At 36.5% G+C, this 18931-nt stretch overlaps 1 protein-coding gene across 1 annotated transcript; it reads left to right on the top strand.

Moving 5' to 3' along the window:
• The first annotated feature begins 6307 nt into the window (after positions 1 to 6307).
• LOC143601778 (uncharacterized) lies at positions 6308 to 11494 on the top strand. The gene is made up of 13 exons (XM_077079092.1): positions 6308 to 6434; positions 6519 to 6570; positions 6667 to 6756; positions 7370 to 7447; positions 8102 to 8176; positions 8369 to 8421; positions 8509 to 8659; positions 8770 to 8880; positions 8993 to 9119; positions 9967 to 10064; positions 10166 to 10304; positions 10947 to 10999; positions 11361 to 11494. The coding sequence occupies exons 1-13, from the start codon at positions 6337 to 6339 to the stop codon at positions 11442 to 11444; spliced, it is 1209 nt and encodes a 402-aa protein (XP_076935207.1). The 5' UTR covers positions 6308 to 6336; the 3' UTR covers positions 11445 to 11494.
• Positions 11495 to 18931: the final 7437 nt, after the last annotated feature.

Below are 18931 nucleotides of genomic sequence, written 5' to 3' on the forward strand. Positions count from 1 at the left end.
GTTCCGCCGGGTTTTTCTTGAAATTCAAATAATAAAGCCGTTATAAACTGGTTCCAACGGCTATATAGCCGTTTTTGACCGTTGGAACCGGTTTTTTTTACTATATAAGGCTTACCAACATACTATAAATAGCAATGTGTTGTGTGTTGTTAGTTAAACCACTTTCAACACTATAAAACACACTCTAAATCAGAATTAAGGTTAAACCGACAAGAAATGGCAACTAATGACGACGTTGTTATGGTGATTGAAACAAAACGATGCCCCGATGTTTGGGTTCATTACGATTTGTGTGTCATGACCGACGTACAAGAGATGGCTCGGTGCAAGTATTGCTCGAAGTTTCTTAAAGCGGGGTCGAACTCGACCTTACGAAAGCATACGAATAAGTATTGTCATGAGAAAAGAAGTTTGGATGCCAAGAAAGCGGAAGTGGGAGAGTCGTCCGACTCTACAACTCAAGTGTAACAACTTGGGTTTTTCGATTTATACTTTCACCCAACTCGGTTCAAGGTTAGAGTTATTTGTATTAAAAATATTTCGTTATCGAGTTAGTTTGATTATTTTATTTATATTACATTGTTTATAATAATCTTTATTGATTTTACATTTTCAACCCAAGTATAAGTTTTAAATCCTTTTGTATCCAACTTCAAACTTCAAGGTCCAATGTGTAAATATAGTATAACCCATATGAAAATCTGGTTATCCAGGACCCAAACCCGACCCATATTAGTTTTCTTGTACCCGAATTCAATAACTGTTTCTTGGACCTTAATTCTAGCGTTAAAGATGGTAATTGAATCGATGATCTTGTTAATCCTTCCTATTTTGTCCAACCGACACAATGATTTAGGAAATTAGATTATATATGATACGCATTACTGAAATTAACGAGCTGACCTAACCCGTGTAATTGTATTACCTTATATCGATCATTATAACGCAATTAATTTGGCAGGAATCATCCACTAATCATCACGATCAAAACCCCTATGCTTAATTTGATTTTATCACCCTCTGTATACTCGTTCTGCAACCCTCTTCGCCGTTCGCCGTCCGTCTCCTTTAAGCCATCTATCAATAAGTTTTAAGGTAATTAATTCTTGTGTTGTGTTCGTCTTGATTTGCTCTAAGTTAACCCCATGGTTAACTGGGCAGCCGTATTTTAGTGTTTTTTTAATTTAAATCATTTTTTAACTAATAACAATAATAACAATTGATAAATAAATGTATTTCTATAAAACCGTCATATTAACTCATTGTTTTCCCAAACCTTGATTTAAAACCATATGTGTGTATATATATATATACAGTAACAACTTGTTTAAATACTTAAGAGTTAATTGATTAAATATATTCAAGTGGTTAAATTAGCTTTTATAAATATATATTTTAAATTATATGAATTTACCTTTTCCTACTTATATACATATATTATAAACATATAATTTTTACATAATAATTTTATTTATAATATTGAATTTATTAGTTAAAATAGATTTTAAAATATTTAAAAGATATGTAAAATAATAAGTATAAATAATATATATATTTAATAAAATTATAATCGATCATCAAACTCTCAAACTCTATTCCTACCCGTCAAATCCTTATGTTTGTTTCTACACTTAATCTTTTATTAGGTTATATCATCAACGCTTGCATCGTCGTCTTCATTCTTATTATTTAATTATTCCCTTTTGTTCGTCTATCGAGATGAGTACCACATTCCCCTATTTTACTGCTTTCAATGTTTTGGGGACATATGCGTAAATATACTTTTCATATATACTTATACACAAAACTGCAACTTTGTCTTATGTATTAACAACTTATACCTTACTTGTTTACGTGCTTATCTGTTTTGTATGCTTTCGCATTCGGAGACATCCAACATAATCTTAGTCTAGTATGATTATACGATAGTCGTTATAGCCTTGTGCAGACATATCAGTTATACTTGCTCATTTGATTATTTTGTTATTCTCATATGACTTGTTGCAGCTACATATTTTTGTTATATATACTATATGTACAACTAAACTGGTGTGTTGCTCACTCAACATGTGTTGTTGACAAAATTCTATTTTATACGCATATGCAGGTTATCGCTTGAATTAGTTGCAAGACTTTGTGAAGATTTAGTGAAGAATTATGTTAGAAAAGATAAAATCAAGAATTAAATTTGTGTTTATTGTTTGTTTAATGAGTTGTATTTTGTATTTGATTTATTTGGAAATTGAATAAAATTAATAGATATTGTCCTTTAGACAAATGCAAACCTCTAGAGACTCGGCAGTTAATTTTGTTCTTCGCATTGATAATACCCTCCCACTAAGAGAAAAAACCGACTGGGAAGCAACCGTTGAGGTTTGTACGGCAAGCAAATCACGAGTCATGGCGGATAGAATAGGAAATTCGTTTTGTTTCCTTTCCACCAAGCCAACAAATCAATATTACGAATTTTGTCGACCGTTGCGCCCTCAACATAGTTTGCTCCACTATATTGACCAAGTTCGCTAGTTGGTGTGTTTCCTCTTTGCCTCTTAGATGCCGATTCACGAACCACATTCATCAAGTTTATAAGTCGGTCCTTGCACAGCCAACCAGTCGTTGTTTTTTTCACAAAAGACGATCTCGTGCTTGGACCATACATTTGAAAATAATGGTCATAAAGGTCTTGAAGGTTTTTGTTAAACTTTTCCTTCGCTTTCGTCGACAACTTCGGGTCGATCTCGTGCATACCCATGTTGTCGAATATTTCCTCGATCGTTGTCTCAACCCCATGAACATTCCAATATGGGTTTAAAGCGGCGACACAAGTAAAGACCGGCAGTATGTTTTCAAAATATTTTAAAAACTTTTCCTTCATTACCGCAACAATATTCTTGAAGAGTTTGTTCTTCTCCTCAAACTCTTTAAAAGTACAAGACATGTAGTACAATTCTTGCAAAACCCAACAACTAGTGAGATAATAGACTCCCGATAACTTTGTTGTTGAGGTTTTGAACACGTCAAGATACTCCAACAAAAAACGACATTGACCCAAACACTTTCGGGAAGCATATCGGCCTCGCGTACATCAACAAGATTGTTATGAAAAGATTGTAAAGTTTGGCGTTGGACAAAAGCACACTTGAGCATATGACAAGTTGAGTTCCAATGGGTTGGAACGTCCCAATTCGGCCCCAAATACTTTCTTTCAGCCGACTTGCAATAGTTCTTATATTCAATATGTCTTCTTTTATCACTTTTGAAAAAATCTTGTAACATAAGTCTAAAGAATTTATAAATCGTCACAAATGTTTTCATTGTCGAGACCTTTTTGAACAACCAAGTTGATGATATGTGCAACACATCGAACATGAAAAAAATCCCCGTAACAAGGTGGTGAATATTTAATGATAAATTTTTCGGCCGCCTTAGTATTGTTTGATGCGTTGTCAAACGAAATCGAAAATATTTTATTTTTCAAGTTGTAAGTCGTTATAACTTCATCAAGCAATTCAAACAATTTTTCGGCAGTATGTGGGAACGGGAAGTTTTCAAAGCGATGGTGCGTTTCATCAATTGCCATGTCACCGGATCAACCCTATGAGCGGTGACACATATGTATGATTCGGGTAACCCGTGTGGTGCCGACCAAACATTGGTAGTTAAACTAACGATCGCTTCTAAAGAATGAAAAGACTCGATTAACTCTTTTTTAGCACACTCCCACAACTTGATGCAATGACGTCTTAAGGTAGTACGACTTACATGTGTGTATCGCGGTTGTAAAATTTCTCGAATCAACGACGTCAAATCCGGGTCGTCAAAGTGGTTAAACGGCAAACCTCGTTGAATAACAAACTTTGCCATTCTACCTTAAACTTGATTCGTGTTGTAATGAAATAGTGTACCATATTTACCCAAGTCAACTTGATCGGTTGCGCCAATGCCTTTCAAGGCCTTGCAATATGGCTTCTCGATGTACTTTCTCGAAGTCGAGTTGGAATCGTGCTTTAATTGTGTTCCACATAGTTTGCAACGAGCCTTTTGATCACCATCGGCATTGACAACCAAATCCCAATTTTTCCATATGTCTTGGTTGTGGTTATGGTCGACGGCCGCAAGATCATTTGGGTCATCTATAGCACGAACGGGTTCAATAAAAACACTCTTCTTAGTCTTGTTGTTAGTTTTTTTGGTGGGTGCCATAATATTATTGAGTCGGATTGTCGGGTTTACTAAACGAGAAGTATTTTAGTTTGTTTTTGAGTTTGGTGGTGAAACAAGTGGTGGAAAACAAGTTATATATAGGTTTCGGGCATCAAAAACCGATTCCAACGGCTATATTACCGTTGGAACCGGTTATAACGGCTATTATTTTTCTCAAAAACCAGTTCCAACGATAATATATCCGTTGGAACCGGTTACAACGGCTATAATTCTCGCAAAAACCGGTTCCAACGGCTATATTACCGTTGGAATCGGTTCTAACGGCTAGTTTGACCTGCAGCTGACTTAAAAAAAAACGCCGGAACCGGTTATTTCGGGTAGAAACCGGAACCGGGTACAATTTGGAACCGGGTAGGAACCGATTGAAAATATAATATGTGGAACCGGGTATGGATTTTGGGTATATAAATACCCAAACCATGTATTAGGTCAATCGGGTTCGAACTGGAACCGGTTCCGAAACAGGTTTTTTTGTGCACGTCTAACCATAATTACAAATATACGTCAAAATACTTGTTATAAACTTTGTAAAGTATTTTGTGTGAATGGCCAACATTAAATAAATAAATAAATAAATAAAAGAAAAACGATAACCTTTCTTAACCTTTTCCACAATCCAGTTGGTGGAAATGTGGAATGACCCAAGGTCATCAACTATTTAAATTAATTAATTAAAGAGTCATTATTTTATTGGCTGATGATTTAATTTATGTATTCTTTTTTTTTTTTAAATAGTTTATGTAATGTATAATTGGATTTTATACCTAACTAGAGTTTTACCCGACGCGTTGCATCGTGAAGGTTGGTAAAACTCGAACGTTAGCTAGTAAAACCCAAGCATTCTAGATCTTGGCTTTGTGGCAGTATGTCGACACGAATTCGGTCAGTTTTGGCTATGTGAGCATCGGAACTAAAACAAAAAAACAATTTAAAAATTGAGGTGGACCAATAGGGTGGCTTCGGTCAGTAAAGCTTTGGCTTTGGTAAAACCCAAGCTTTGTCGATCTAGGGTGTTGATGCAATGAGTCTACACAAATTTGGTCGGTCTTCGTCACGTTCATTAAGATACCGGAACTAAAAAAACAAAACAAAAATAAAACCAAAATAAATTGGTATCCGGTTAGTTTTCGTTATTGCACCGATACCAAACACAAAATGTGATGATTGTACGCAAAATTCGGTCGGTTTCACTTAATAACACAACTATCCGGTCCACACCAAAGTTAATGTTGAAAGACAGACCATTCTACGTACCATACATAAAATCATAAATAACACAATTAAAAAAAAATTATCATTCCCTGCATGACAAATCATTCTACCATACACAAAAACAAAAAATAACACAATTAAAAAAACCCATCATTTTACATCGTGAGGGACTCGAACCCTGATTGCATGCTAGTAGAAACACTTTACCTTACCAACAAAGCCAACCCACCCGAACCAATACATGTGTCAACTTTCAAATAGATTACTACATATATAAAAACAAAAATAGGCCACTTTGTGACACCGAAGTTCTCTTTTATACTAATTTAATAATAGATAATAGCTTGTAATAATTATTTTTTCTATTAAATCTAAATACATAGACTTGCTTAATATTCTTATATCAGGTATATATTTTAACATGGTTCCGATATAATATTGGTCGTTCATAGAATCACAACGTCATTTTAAATAAACAGAGTTAATGATTTGTTAGTCTTCATTGAATCACAACATCATTTGAAATAGACAGATTTAATAATTTGTTAGTCTGAGGTTGTTATTGGTAATAAAATTGAAAATTGGGATTATCACCGGTTTAAGTGTTAGTATGAATTATTATCGACCAATAGTTAATAGTTTTTTTTATTAAAATCCAATTTAAAAAAAATAATACATTTTAATGTAGTAAGTGAACATGTAATGAGTATGTATTTTGTATTTTTTTTCTACCATCTTGTTAGCTTGGTTGATTATCCATTCAATAAAATTAGTCCTCACAATTTTTTTTTAAAAACTTAATAACACTGAAAACCGTCTCGCATATGTGACGTGGACTCTCCGGACAAAAACGGTTACTGCACGTGACGCCACCACACGCGCCACCGCAGACGGCTGACAATGACAGCTATATACTACTCCACCAGCTCCATTCTCTCCAGTTTCGTCTCCTTGTCACGCGCCGGTTCTACAATTCACTCATCCACTACTACCGTCAGGTATATTACTTCACTCTCTCATCATCGCATTACTCGATTAATTATAAACTTACTCACCGGAAACATATTATCATTATTATTTAGGCCAAACATGTTGTTATCTCCGTCGTCTTCTCCGCTTGAGCCTCCAGTCGTTGTACGTATCTCTACTTGATTAATTAGTTAGCATCAATAATCGCGATTAACTGATTGATGTGAATTAATAATTAATTATGATTGGATATGAATGTAGCTTGGATTTGGTGGCGTTGTGGTGGATCTGTTGGCGACTGTGGCTTCTTTTCCTAAACCTGACGATAAGATCAGAAGCACCAGCATGAAGGTAGTGGTCTATTTCTGTTACTGTTAGTCAGTTGGTTTATTAATCAATTTAGGTCAAGTTTTGTGGCTTTCATACTGTACTGTATACTTAACAGTGAGGATTCAACTATTGTAGTAGTTATGAGGATTCATCTGGTTCCACTAGAGTTTTAACAACCCATTGGTCTTGGTTCATGTTTTAATTTATGAAATATGGGAGGTGAATCGTGTTTTTTTATATGTTTAGGGAGGGTTTAAAGTTATCCGTAATCACTAAAATTCAACAGACTGTATACATTCTTTGTGTTTATGTTTCGTAAATGAGGTTTAACTTTCTATTGAAGGTCTATCAACTCATTATAAGTTTGTGTTCCTTTAGCTTTATGCAAACAGTTGGGATATTTTATTTTAGTTTATCCTTCATTTTTTTCTTTGTTCGGTTATTTCAGTTTGGTTCTGGTTGATGTTAATATGTCACTGTTTTCAAACGGTCAGATTATGTGTAAACTGTACTCTCTTATTCAAACAGATGGTCATTTTATGGATTGTTAGATGAATTTACTGGAAGCCATGAATTTGGAACTTGTTCTTGGCTTGAAGGTCAACCATCATCACTGACTCAATTTTTTTCTTAGGTTCAAGGTGGTGGCAATGCAGGAAATGCCCTAACTTGTGCAGCTCGTTTGGGATTAAATGCAAGGTTGATATCAAAGGTAGGAAATATTCACAGGCCTGTAAACGAACCGAACAAACATGAACGAGGCATGTTCTTGTTCTTTTGCTTAACTTTAACCGAACAAATGATTGAACACTAACAATTAAAGGAACAAGGTTTTATTGTCTGAGTTTGTTAAGAATACGAACGTTTTAGGGGAATAGTGTCCAGTTGTTAACAATATAAACGAACGATTCACAAACATATATGAATGGACGTGACTTAGCATAGACGAACGGACGTAACTGAGATAAAACCAATTAAAAAGTAACGTGAACCTCGATATGTGGGGTCTAAAAAGTTATTAAAACTTGACCAAACTGTAATGAGCCTACAAAAATTTAATTGAATATGTTAACAAACATAAACGGAAACTTTACAAATGTAAACTAACAAGCATAAACGAACGAACATAAACTAAATTTAAATGAATGAACAAGCCACGTGTTCATGTTCTTTCGTCTAACTAAATGTGCTTTTGTTCATGTTAAACTGACATAAACAAACTTCCTGCAGAACGGTTCACTGAATATTTGGTTCGTTTACAGGATAAATATACACATTAAACATCCGTATGTTAATATTTATTTCTTAATAGTTTGAGAATATTTTGGCTGTTGCATTCCCTCTTGGTGCTAAAATTACTTTTCAGGTTGCCAATGATGCTCAAGGGAGAGGTGTTTTGGAAGAATTAAGAGCTGATGGTATAGATATCTCATTTTTTGTGGTACTGAACATATATGCTTAACTTGTTTCTTCATGCTTGTTGTTTCTCCTAAAGTTTATTTATTTTTATTTTTTGTATATACACATAGAAAATATACTGTTAATTGCAAACTGCACCAACTCTTTTATTATAGCAGTACATAGCAGGAATGATAATCCTTATTAATTTATCGCTTCTTTTTGTCTATTTCAGGTTTCAGACGAAGGAAACTCACCATTTACCTATGTCATTGTGGATAATCAAACGTAAAAATACCTACATTATCACCAGTTTTCAGCATTTATTAGAAGTTTCGTGTTTTATTTTAATTTCTTTTAATACTCATATTCTAGGAAAACTAGAACCTGCATTCATACTCCAGGGTCACCTCCAATGATTCCTGATGACCTTACAACCTCAGCTGTGTCATCTGCGTTGAAGGGTGTACAGCTTGCGTATTTTGATGTACGATTGCATGAAACTGCTTTAGTTATTGCACATGAGGCAAGAGTTGTGATTTCTTAGCTAACTTGGTTTCTGTCAGCTATAAATAGTAAATGTTGTTGCAATAAATAATTTATAACAAATAATCTCTGTATATGTTACCAGTGCAGGCAAATCGGAGGAGTATACCTATATTAATTGATGCTGAAAAACCAAGGGACGGATTGGACGAGTTATTAAATTTATCAGACTATGTTGTGTGCTCTGCTAATCTTCCACAGGCAAGCTGATGATTCTTATAAATTATATATTTGTTTATATCTTATATCTTTAATAAAGTGATCTGTTTATTAATAAATTGATGGCTTCATTAGTAACAACTGTATTTTACAGGCATGGACCAAAGCTCCAACTGTTTCAAGCGCCCTTGTTTCCATGCTATTAAAATTGCCAAAGGTCAAATTTGTCATTGTGACTTTGGGTTCAGATGGTTGCATAATGCTTGAGAGAAGTATAACTGGTTTGTATTAAATTTACGATTTACCTTTAAATCACCTCTCGAATCCTTAGTTTCATCTTTGCATGGGTAAAAGGGGTTAATTTATGCATGATTCGGGTTAGATTGGCCCGAGTCATGTTTTCCAAATCTTGTTATTTTAATGAATTCCATTATAACTATGACAACGTAACTGAACTATTGGCCCAAACCGTAACCATAACCAAACTATCAGAGTAGTATCAGTTTACTGGATAATGATAACTGTTCGGTTATGGTTATCGATTTTACAAGTTGATACGGTCTGATTAACCGTAAACTAGAACCATTCATGAAATGTTTGCGTCTGACCAAAATGGCCCAAACCAATGTGATCGGGCCTGAAAGTTTAGGACTAAATGAATTGTTATTAGCCAAATATAGCCCAAAACAACTTGAAGGATCCACGCCTAAGTTAAACTTATACTGAATCGTCGGTTATGGATCGTGTCGATTAACCGTGGTTTACTAAATAGTGGGTCGGTGCGGTTTTGTCAGTTACGAAAATAAGAAAAACCAAAATCGACCCACTAATTTTGATTTCCAAAAAAGGTTTTGGCTAGGTTTAGTTTGGTTTTATGCACACCCCTGATAACTTTTTAATACATTAATTTAGGAGGCTTTCGGTATTAGAATTCCACTTTGGTCAATTTTAGATCCAATTTCGCATGTTTGCTTTTTAGCTAACTTTTGTTTTTATTTTTTTCGTTTGACCCGTTTGAGAATATAATTTACCCGAATCGACCCTTTCATAAGTAAATGGCTCAAAATTGGCATCTCTAATTCTAGCTTCAGTGGTGATAACTTCTGATATTTACTTCATTTCCGGCAGATGATGCTACAACTGAAGAAATGGATGTAGACAATCTGCTTGAACTATTAAAGAAGAAAATCGATTATGGTAAAACTGCTCCTACATGTGTTTCATCAGTAAGCCTTTATGATTAGCTTTATTTTAATAAAAGATCTTCGTTTTTCTTCTCAAAAAAGTTTATAGATTAACCCATTATGATAATCGATTACTTTTTCAGGGAATTACAAGATTGCAAGCCAAGGGATTTGGGAGTGTGTGTGGTAGGTTATTTTTTGGAACAGCTGAGAAGATTCCAGAATCAGAGCTCATTGATACAACAGGTGCAGGAGATGCATTTATAGGAGCTATCCTTTATGGTATGTATGTTAAACATATAGTTAAATGCATGAAAGTGTAGGTGGCAAAATAGGCTGGTTTGGTAACGATCAATCTTGGAAATTTTGGTGCAGGTCATAATGGGTGATTGGATGGGTCGGGTTGACCCATTTAACACCTTTCTCCACAAACTTCAGAAATAATTAACGCGTTAAACATGATTCCAGAAGTTTTATTATTAATTTATTACAATAACTGTTGTTAGTCTTTAGAAGGTCATATGCTTAAAAGTTAGACTTTGAACGACTTTCAACCCGTTTTACCTTTTTTTTGTCTGTATGTATTGAAAATAAAGTGGCGTGCGCGAATATAAAGCTGGTTAAATGGTCATTGTGTTAAATATAATATAGAGGCTATATGCAATAATAATAATTTTAATCTTAGATTCAACAGTTATGATGTCATATACAATAAAAACAGACTTTGATCGACTTCATTTGTCCCAGTCCTCTTTCTGCTACTTTTTATTTTTACCCACTTGAGATAGAATGTAATCCATATCGACCCATTCATAAGTAAACGGGCTGAAATTACCACCTCTTTCATTGATATTTTGCCATGCATTTTGGTTATTGAAATTGCTGACCAGACTAACAACCATTTTATCTATGTGTAATTTGTAGCTATATGCACCAACAGGCCACCAGAACAGATGTTACCCTTTGCAGCTCAAGTGGTTAGTATAAAAATTTACATATTTGTTTAGTTGTTCTGTCATGATATTTATCTTGGTGGAGCCGTGAACAGCGTCTCCGTGAATTGTGAAAAAAAATTGGGCCTTAAATTAGTTGAGTAATTGGGTTTAAACATTAAGAATATATATTTTTTTCCAAATAAAACATATATAATTTTTTAAAAAAATCAGGCTTATCAGGGTGTCAGGCCAGGTCGGTCGACCACCCGGTCCTGCCTCATAGCCGGCCTTGGCCGTGAGTTTATTTGTAACGGGTTCTCACGGTCACCCAAAAAGAATTGTGTATGGAAAAAAATCTTTTTTTGGATACCCAAGCCTAAATTCACTATATCTATGATCACAGGCAGCAATTAGTTGCCGGGCTTTGGGAGCTCGGACGGGCCTTCCACATCTCTCAGATCCTCGATTAACGCCTTTTTTAGGTTAGAGGCCCCTTACAACTGCAATAATTATGTTGCGGGTCGGGTAAGAACAATGGGGCCCAGTTTTCGGATTTGGCTTTTAATTCTTGTATACTTCATTGGGTTTTTCTGGACAGATATTGTACTCCTTGTGCCATTTTAGTAGTTATGCTTGTTATAAATGATACTGTTATTAAAAATAAATAAAGCTCATTTTGCTATGTTTTTTTCTTAGTTACAAAAGCTTTTTTAGCATACATGCTGTTTGACAAACTTAACGAATACTTTCGCTTATTATGATCGGATTTGACTAAAATTCTATGGGGCACCTACAAATTACAATGACTAAATTGGATAACAAAGAAATAATATCATGACATCAATATCTTATAAATTATTTATTGTTGATTTCTTTTGTTTTTTAATACATTTCGTATTCTGTAGCATTGATCATTTGTATATGTAACTGTAACGTTTTATATGGATATTGTATTTTTTATGTAGAATTAAATATGCACGTTTGGTTTCATTCGGTATTATCACTAGAAAGTTTCAATTAATCTCCTTTCATGCACGTAGATTCCCATCGCAAAACCCATTTTCACGCTCACTTGAGTGATGGTGTTGCGTTTATGTGACTATGATACCTATATGCATATCTCCCACAGTAACGAACAACACCTTGTCTTAAAGACGATACCCACCACTCACAGGGTGAAATGAGAGACGATACCCACAGCACATCCTCTCTCCTCCCACCTGACTCACACCACTCTATTTTAGTTCTTAATCCTAAACAAATTTTTAGTTGCATTAATCAAATTTTCTGGTTTTATTTTATGTCATTTTATTGTAAACCGCGTAGAATCTATTTTCATAATTCACGTGATTGATTGGTGGCTAATTTTAGTATCTAGAATGTTGGGAATTTCAGTTCAAGACGTTACTTGGCGTTAGAGGTGTTCAAAAAAACCGGTTATAGAACCGGTTTGGTCGGTTTAACCGAAAACCGGTTAATAAAAAAACCGGTTATTAAAAAACCGGTTAGACCGGTTATTGAACCGCCGGTTAGTACTTCGGTTACTCATTCGTGGACAAAAACCGGTTATTGAACCGGTTAGTAAAAAAACCGGTTAAATTTAAAAACCGGTTAACCGGTTAACGGTCAAAAACCGGTTAACCTAAAAACCGGTTAACCGGTTAACGGTCAAAAACCGGTTAACCTAAAAACCGGTTAACCGGTTTTTAGGTTAACCGGTTTTTGACCGTTATAAAACGGCCATATGACCGTTTGGGTCCTTTTTTGCCCGTTTTTTCTTGATTTCTAGCCGCTTTTTTTAACATTTTACCCCCACAAACAACTATATATAGTTTAGGTTGGGTAGGTTAGCTCACACTCGATTATACAACTCTACTAGCTCTAAACGTTTATTTCATACGCGATTATTTTGTTATCTCACACTCAATTATACCACATTACCACTCCATACGCTCTTATTTCGTAGTCGTTTATTTCATACTCGTACTCGTTTATTTCATACTCGATTATACGCTCTTATTATCATGGCCTCCTAAAGTGCTGCTTCATCCGTCAACATGGGTGCCTCGAACACAGACATAACGGTCGTTCGGATCATCCCCACGAAACGAAACCAAGATGTGTGGCAACATTTCGACCTATGCGAACTGTCTAACGGTCGCCAAAAAGCTCGATGCAAGCACTGTTTGAAGTTCTATGCCAAAGATGCAAACTCCACTTTAAAAGCGCATATACAACAGCGCTTTTGCAAGGCCTTGAAGGACGAAGCGGGAAGTAGTTCGCAGCCGGAGATGACGAATCAAGGAGGGGTGTTTACGTACGACGTTGAAGCGGTACGTCAACAGTTTTCAAACTTTGTGATTCAACAAACACTTCCTTTCAACCACTTCGACAACCCTCAATTCACGGAGATGATGCAAAACTATGTTCAACAACGCTACCAACACGTAAGTCGTTCGACCCTTAGAAGAGATTGTCTTAAAGCATGGAAAAACGCTAAATCCGAACTAATTTCATACTTTTCAAACTTACAAACTGGTGTAACTTAACAACGGATGTTTGGTCGGTACCTCATGGTTCGCCCGACTCATACATTTGTGTGACGGCTCATTGGGTTGACCCCGAGTCGTGGCAAATGATGAAACGAACCGTTGCGTTTCAATTGTTTGATTACCCGTACACGGGTAGAAATATTTTTCAAATCTTGGATAAAGTCATTCGACAATACAAAATTGAAGATAAAATCTTTTCAATTTCGTTTGATAACGCGTCCAACAATACGGCCGCGGTTGGCCATTTAAAATTAAAGTATAAACCTATTTGTGATGGAGCGTTTTTTCATAGCCGATGCATTGCACATATTATCAACTTGGCCGTGCAAGATGGGTTAAACGTGATCGAAACGCAAAGAAACAGTTTTAAAAGAATGTTACGAGATGTTTTTAGCAACAATAAAACATTTTCAAGATACAAAAAATTTTGTGTAGAAGCTACTTGTCAATGGTTGGGGCCAAATTGGGATTGTCCAACAAGATGGAACTCGACTTGTAATATGTTTGAGAAAGCCATCCAACAAAAAGAATCATTAATTGCGTTTCATCAAATTTTGTCAAGTAGGGGTAAATGTGCACCATATGATCCTAGAAACTGGTTATTGATTGAGATCGTTACGGAGGTCCTTCAAATTTTTAAATCTTGCACAACTAGTTTATCCGGGGTTTACTATCCAACAAGCCCCATTGCTTTACCAAAAATTGCTGTCATGTGCACAAAGTTGAGTGAACTTGATTGTAGGGGTGCACCTTATTTTGATATGGGTGTAAAAATGAAAGAAAAATTTAGAAAATATTTTCAACAACTACCCGCTGTTTTGACATGTGCTGCTGCGTTAAACCCTTGCATCAATGTTGGTGGTGTTGAAGCTTTAATAGAAAAAATTTGTGATGAGCTTGGGTTAAACGACGATCAAAACCCCTATTATAGCCAAACTTTAAAGAATGCTTTCAACACCACCTTGTCAAACATGTATGATGTCTACCTTACAAAATACGGGTCGTCTTCCCAAATTCATGACTCGTTAAGAGCTGTTGCCCAATCCCAATCCCAAACCGACCTTGAAATGGGGATGTACTACATGATTTGGGAAGACGCCGGTAAACGTCAAAGGGTAAACACCCCAAGCAGTGAACTTGGAAGGTATGGTGGTACCAACTTTGTGAAACACATGACTCCGGATGAATTTAGAAGTCTTGATTTGCTGGCTTGGTGGAGAGGTAAGGAGGATGAGTTTCCGATCCTCGCCGCCATGGCCAAAGATTTACTAACGGTCCAAGCTTCCACGGTAGCTTCGGAGTCTGCTTTTTCTGTTTCTGGCAGGGTTGTATCGATTAGGAGGACTCGACTCACTGCACCAGCTATAGAGATGTCGATTTGCTACAAGGATTACTTGGACTCTTTAGATAGGGCACAACATCAACGCTCACTCGAGGGGGAAATGGAGTATGAAGCGGGCTTGTATGAAGACGAGGTCAATGAAGGACACACTCAACCAATGACCGATGAAGAAGCCGCGTACGACGATTACCTAAGAAATAGCTCGGGATCGGGTAGCGAAGAAAATTAGTTAAAGAAACAGCAAACATGGAGGCAAATCATGAGTAAGAAACAGCAAGTTGTTCATGTAATCGTGTCTAAGCATTATTTTTCCTAATATGTGCTTTTATTTACTTGTTGATTTGGATTTTTCTAATTTAATTAAAGAAACAGCAAACATGGAGGCAAATCATGAACAAACTGCGATTGGGAGCAACATGAGCATATGCTAGTTCACGATTTAATGTTTGTATTTTTGAGTTAAATCATGAACAACAGTTCTTGGCAGAGATTTCTTCAGTGTTAATGATTTAATGTTTGTATTTTTGAGTTACGAATATGCGATAACGATTTAATGTTTGTATTTTTAATGTAAAAACTATAAATGAAAGTTATGTGTTTTTAATCTTTGGTTTGTTGAAAACACATTCACAAACACACACTCATACTCATCTTCCAAGCAAAGAACCCTAACAACGAAAGCAAAGAATGGCTTCGGTCAGTCCGTTTTGCCTTGTAGTTACCGGTTTGTTTATACTGTGAAAAAATAATGGTCTTCATTAAGTACAAAATATAAAAAACAAATATTCGTATTTGAAACCGCGAAATTTAAAAAAAAAAAAAAAAAAAAAAAACCGGTTAATAAAAAAAACCGGTTAATAAAAAAACCGGTTTATTAACCGGTTCTAACCGGTTTCTAAACCGGTCCTAACCGGTTAGACCGGTTAGACCGGTTAGAGTTTTGACAGAAAAAAACCGGTTATTAACCGGTCCGGTTATTAACCGAACCGGTTTTTTTCCGGGCAAAAAAAACCGGTCCGGTTAATAACCGAACCGGTTTTTTTAAAAAAACCGGTTTGTGAGGGTGTTCCGATCGGCAGACTTGTGTTCAATCACTGCGTAAGAAACCTATTAATTAATATCATGAATTGATATTAATTCAAAATATGAATTAATACCCACTTGAATGGTACGTAGCATAGAAACCAAGGAGTGGGGTTTGAATCAACATCTTGAATTGATATTTTAATAATTGAATTGAAGTGGTTCAATTATTAACGCCGGTGATCGGGAAGTCTCACAAGTAAGTAATTGTAATTGGTAATTACTTTAATAGGAAGCATCAGAGGAGAATAGATACTCCTGATTGTTCTATGCGCAGTAACCAAGAAACAAATAAAATACAGCCGTGTTTAAGGGTTGTATTTAACAAATCGGTTGTGTTTGTCTCTGAAACCGAAAGGCGTGTTCGGGGTCAGATTCGGAACTGGGTTTAATTGTGTAGGCTGGAAAAATTGAACCAGTTACACCAAAGGATTTTTCAAAGACTTATAGTCGTAAAAAGAAGATGGGTGACGCGAACCAAACGGGAAAAGAGACGGTTTCTGGGTCGTTTCAGTGTCCGCGTTTGACGAAGACAAACTACACGATTTGGAGTATGCATATGGAGGTTATTTTTGGGATTCATGGAATTTGGGATGTGATTGACCCTGGCTCTAATGATGCGAAGAAAAATAACATCGCGAAGGCGCTTCTGTTCCAGTCGATTCCCGATGAACAGATACTTCAAATCGGTAATTTTAAATTGGAAAAAGAGATGTGGGATGCCATAAAGTCAAGAAATATGGGCGTGGAACGTGTGAAGGATGCTAGACTTCATACGTTAATACGTGAATTTGACGGTATGATGATGAAAGAAACCGAAACCATTGACGAGTATGCCTCGAGAATAACCGCGATCTCTTCTAAAGCAGCCACATTTGGACAACCGTATGAAGAAAGGAAGCTAGTCCATAAATTCTTCACAAGCCTGCCGAGCCGGTTTATCCAAGTTGTAGCATCCCTCGAGCAAGTGTTAGACCTTAAAACAGTCGGTTTTGAGGATGTTGTCGGGAGGTTAAAGACTTATGAGGAGCGTATCAAATGACACGTGTTGCGTTCTGAAGAAGGTAAACTTTTGTTTAATAATTCTGAATCCTCTTCGAGTTCGAATCAGTTTTCACGCGAATCGAGTAGGGGGCACGGGAAAGGTTCGAATCGAGGACGTGGTAGTGGACGTGGGAGTCAAAACCGTGGTTCACAAGGAGGGTCCAACGAAGGGGATAAACAAAAGGGTAAAAAGGATTACTTGGAAGTTCAATGCTTTCGTTGTTATGAATTTGGTCACTTCGTTTCGAGGTGTCCGTTACGAAGGAAAGAGAGGCAAGCACTGTGACATCTGCCCCGATCCGACCCGACCCAGGTACCCGTTTCTCTGACCCGATCTCTCTTTTATTATTTAATATTTATACTTATATTTTACTTTTAATAATAATATATATTTTCCGTCCCGTCCCTCTTCCTTCTCTCTTTCCGCCTTCTTTTCCCTCTTGTCGCCGTCCCGCCCTTACGCCTTGTTTCCCTCTTTGCTTGTCCTTTGGTTCTTCCCGCCCAAGGATGTCTGCAGCTCCACGCGCCAGACTCCTTACATGGAAGCCTGCGTGAAGACATCTTGTTCCTGCGATGCGTGAAGAGAACTCTTCTCGCAGCGCGCTAAGAATGCATGTTCTTCCCGCAATGCGCTAAGAATGTATGTTCTTCCCGCGATGCGCTTAGAATTCTTGTTCTTCACGCAGCACGCTAAGGATTTGTGATTCTTCCCGCAGTGCGCTAAGGATTGTTGTGCCAGCCTTCGCGCTCGCGCACTCAGCCTTCCCGCGCTTAACCCTTGTATCTTCTGTTTAAATCTAGCCGTTTGCTTTTGTGTTGTCTTATCTTCTGTGCTGTTGACCTAACCTATCTAATGTCTGAATAGTTACTTTCGGCGCAGCATGCGTACCAACCCCCATTGGTTGGTAGAAAAAGTGACTGACATTATCTTTTGAGATCTGCTTTTGCCATGCTTGACCAGTACCTTTATCTGAACCGCCCATGCCTGTTACTGTTTCCCTGACAGCTTTATCTTGCCCCCTGCAGCTGCCATATCTTTTGATATCTTTTGCTTTTGGAATCTTTTACTTTTTGAGATCTTTTCCCCTTTTTCTAGGGATTGTGTTCCCTAGGGTTTCTCTATAAATAATAGTATTATTTTTCCTAACACATCACACACAAAACACTTAATCTCTCCTGTTCTCTTGCCCCTTGCTCTCTCTGCCGTCTTCCTCTCTGCCTCCGTCTTCCTCCTTGTTCTTCCTGCTTTTCCGGTAATATATATTGTAATTTACTTATTAATTATGCTAACTTATAATCAAGACTTAAAACAAATCATTAAAACAATAATCTTATTTATAGGTTAACTTGTGCTTGTTTAAAGTTGGTTCTTGCTTTATCTATCACCGCATCGTTTATCATGTGAGTTATCTCGTATCTAATCCCTTTTTATTTTAAATGCTTTGGGATGTTCATGTGTTCATACAAAACTTGAGTCTTAAACTTGTTTATGAACTTTAGTCGCGCAGTATCCCATGTGTTGAGGACGTTTACTTGGCTGTTTATTTGTATGTGTGTATCATTAACCGCTTTGTTCGGCCTATTCCGCAGTTCCGTTGGTACCATTAGTTGAACACGGGAGACCTATCGTTTACGGTTTTCTTTGTTTACACTTGCACAGATGTTTTCTCGTTTTTATGCTCAATTGGGAGCATGGATTGAACTATGATCTATGAACTATCTTAGGCTTGATCACAATCTGATTACACCCTTGTTAAACTCTAGACATACACGTGTTGCGCGCAGATTTACTGTGATTATCTATGATTATCTATTAAACTTGATTTCTCACCAACACGCAAGTGTTTGACGTTTATTTTAACACATGTTCAGGTTTGCAGTAGCTGTTTTGGAGCTTGTGGACACGTAGGACGTTTTTACTTTTGGACCTAGAATTAAAATGTATCAAGACAA

Source organism: Bidens hawaiensis, unplaced genomic scaffold (genome assembly GCF_021521415.1).
Source record: "Bidens hawaiensis isolate Kalapana, Puna unplaced genomic scaffold, B.hawaiensis_p1.1 tig00057079_1, whole genome shotgun sequence".
Taxonomy (NCBI): Eukaryota; Viridiplantae; Streptophyta; class Magnoliopsida; order Asterales; family Asteraceae; genus Bidens; species Bidens hawaiensis.

Coding starts and splice junctions, on each gene's coding strand:
- LOC143601778 (XM_077079092.1), top strand. CDS start 6,337: ATGACAGCTATATACTACTCCACCAGCTCCATTCTCTCCAGTTTCGTC. Junction 6,571..6,666: donor CGCTTGAGCCTCCAGTCGTT/GTACGTATCTCT, acceptor ATATGAATGTAG/CTTGGATTTGGTGGCGTTGT. Junction 10,305..10,946: donor TATAGGAGCTATCCTTTATG/GTATGTATGTTA, acceptor TGTAATTTGTAG/CTATATGCACCAACAGGCCA.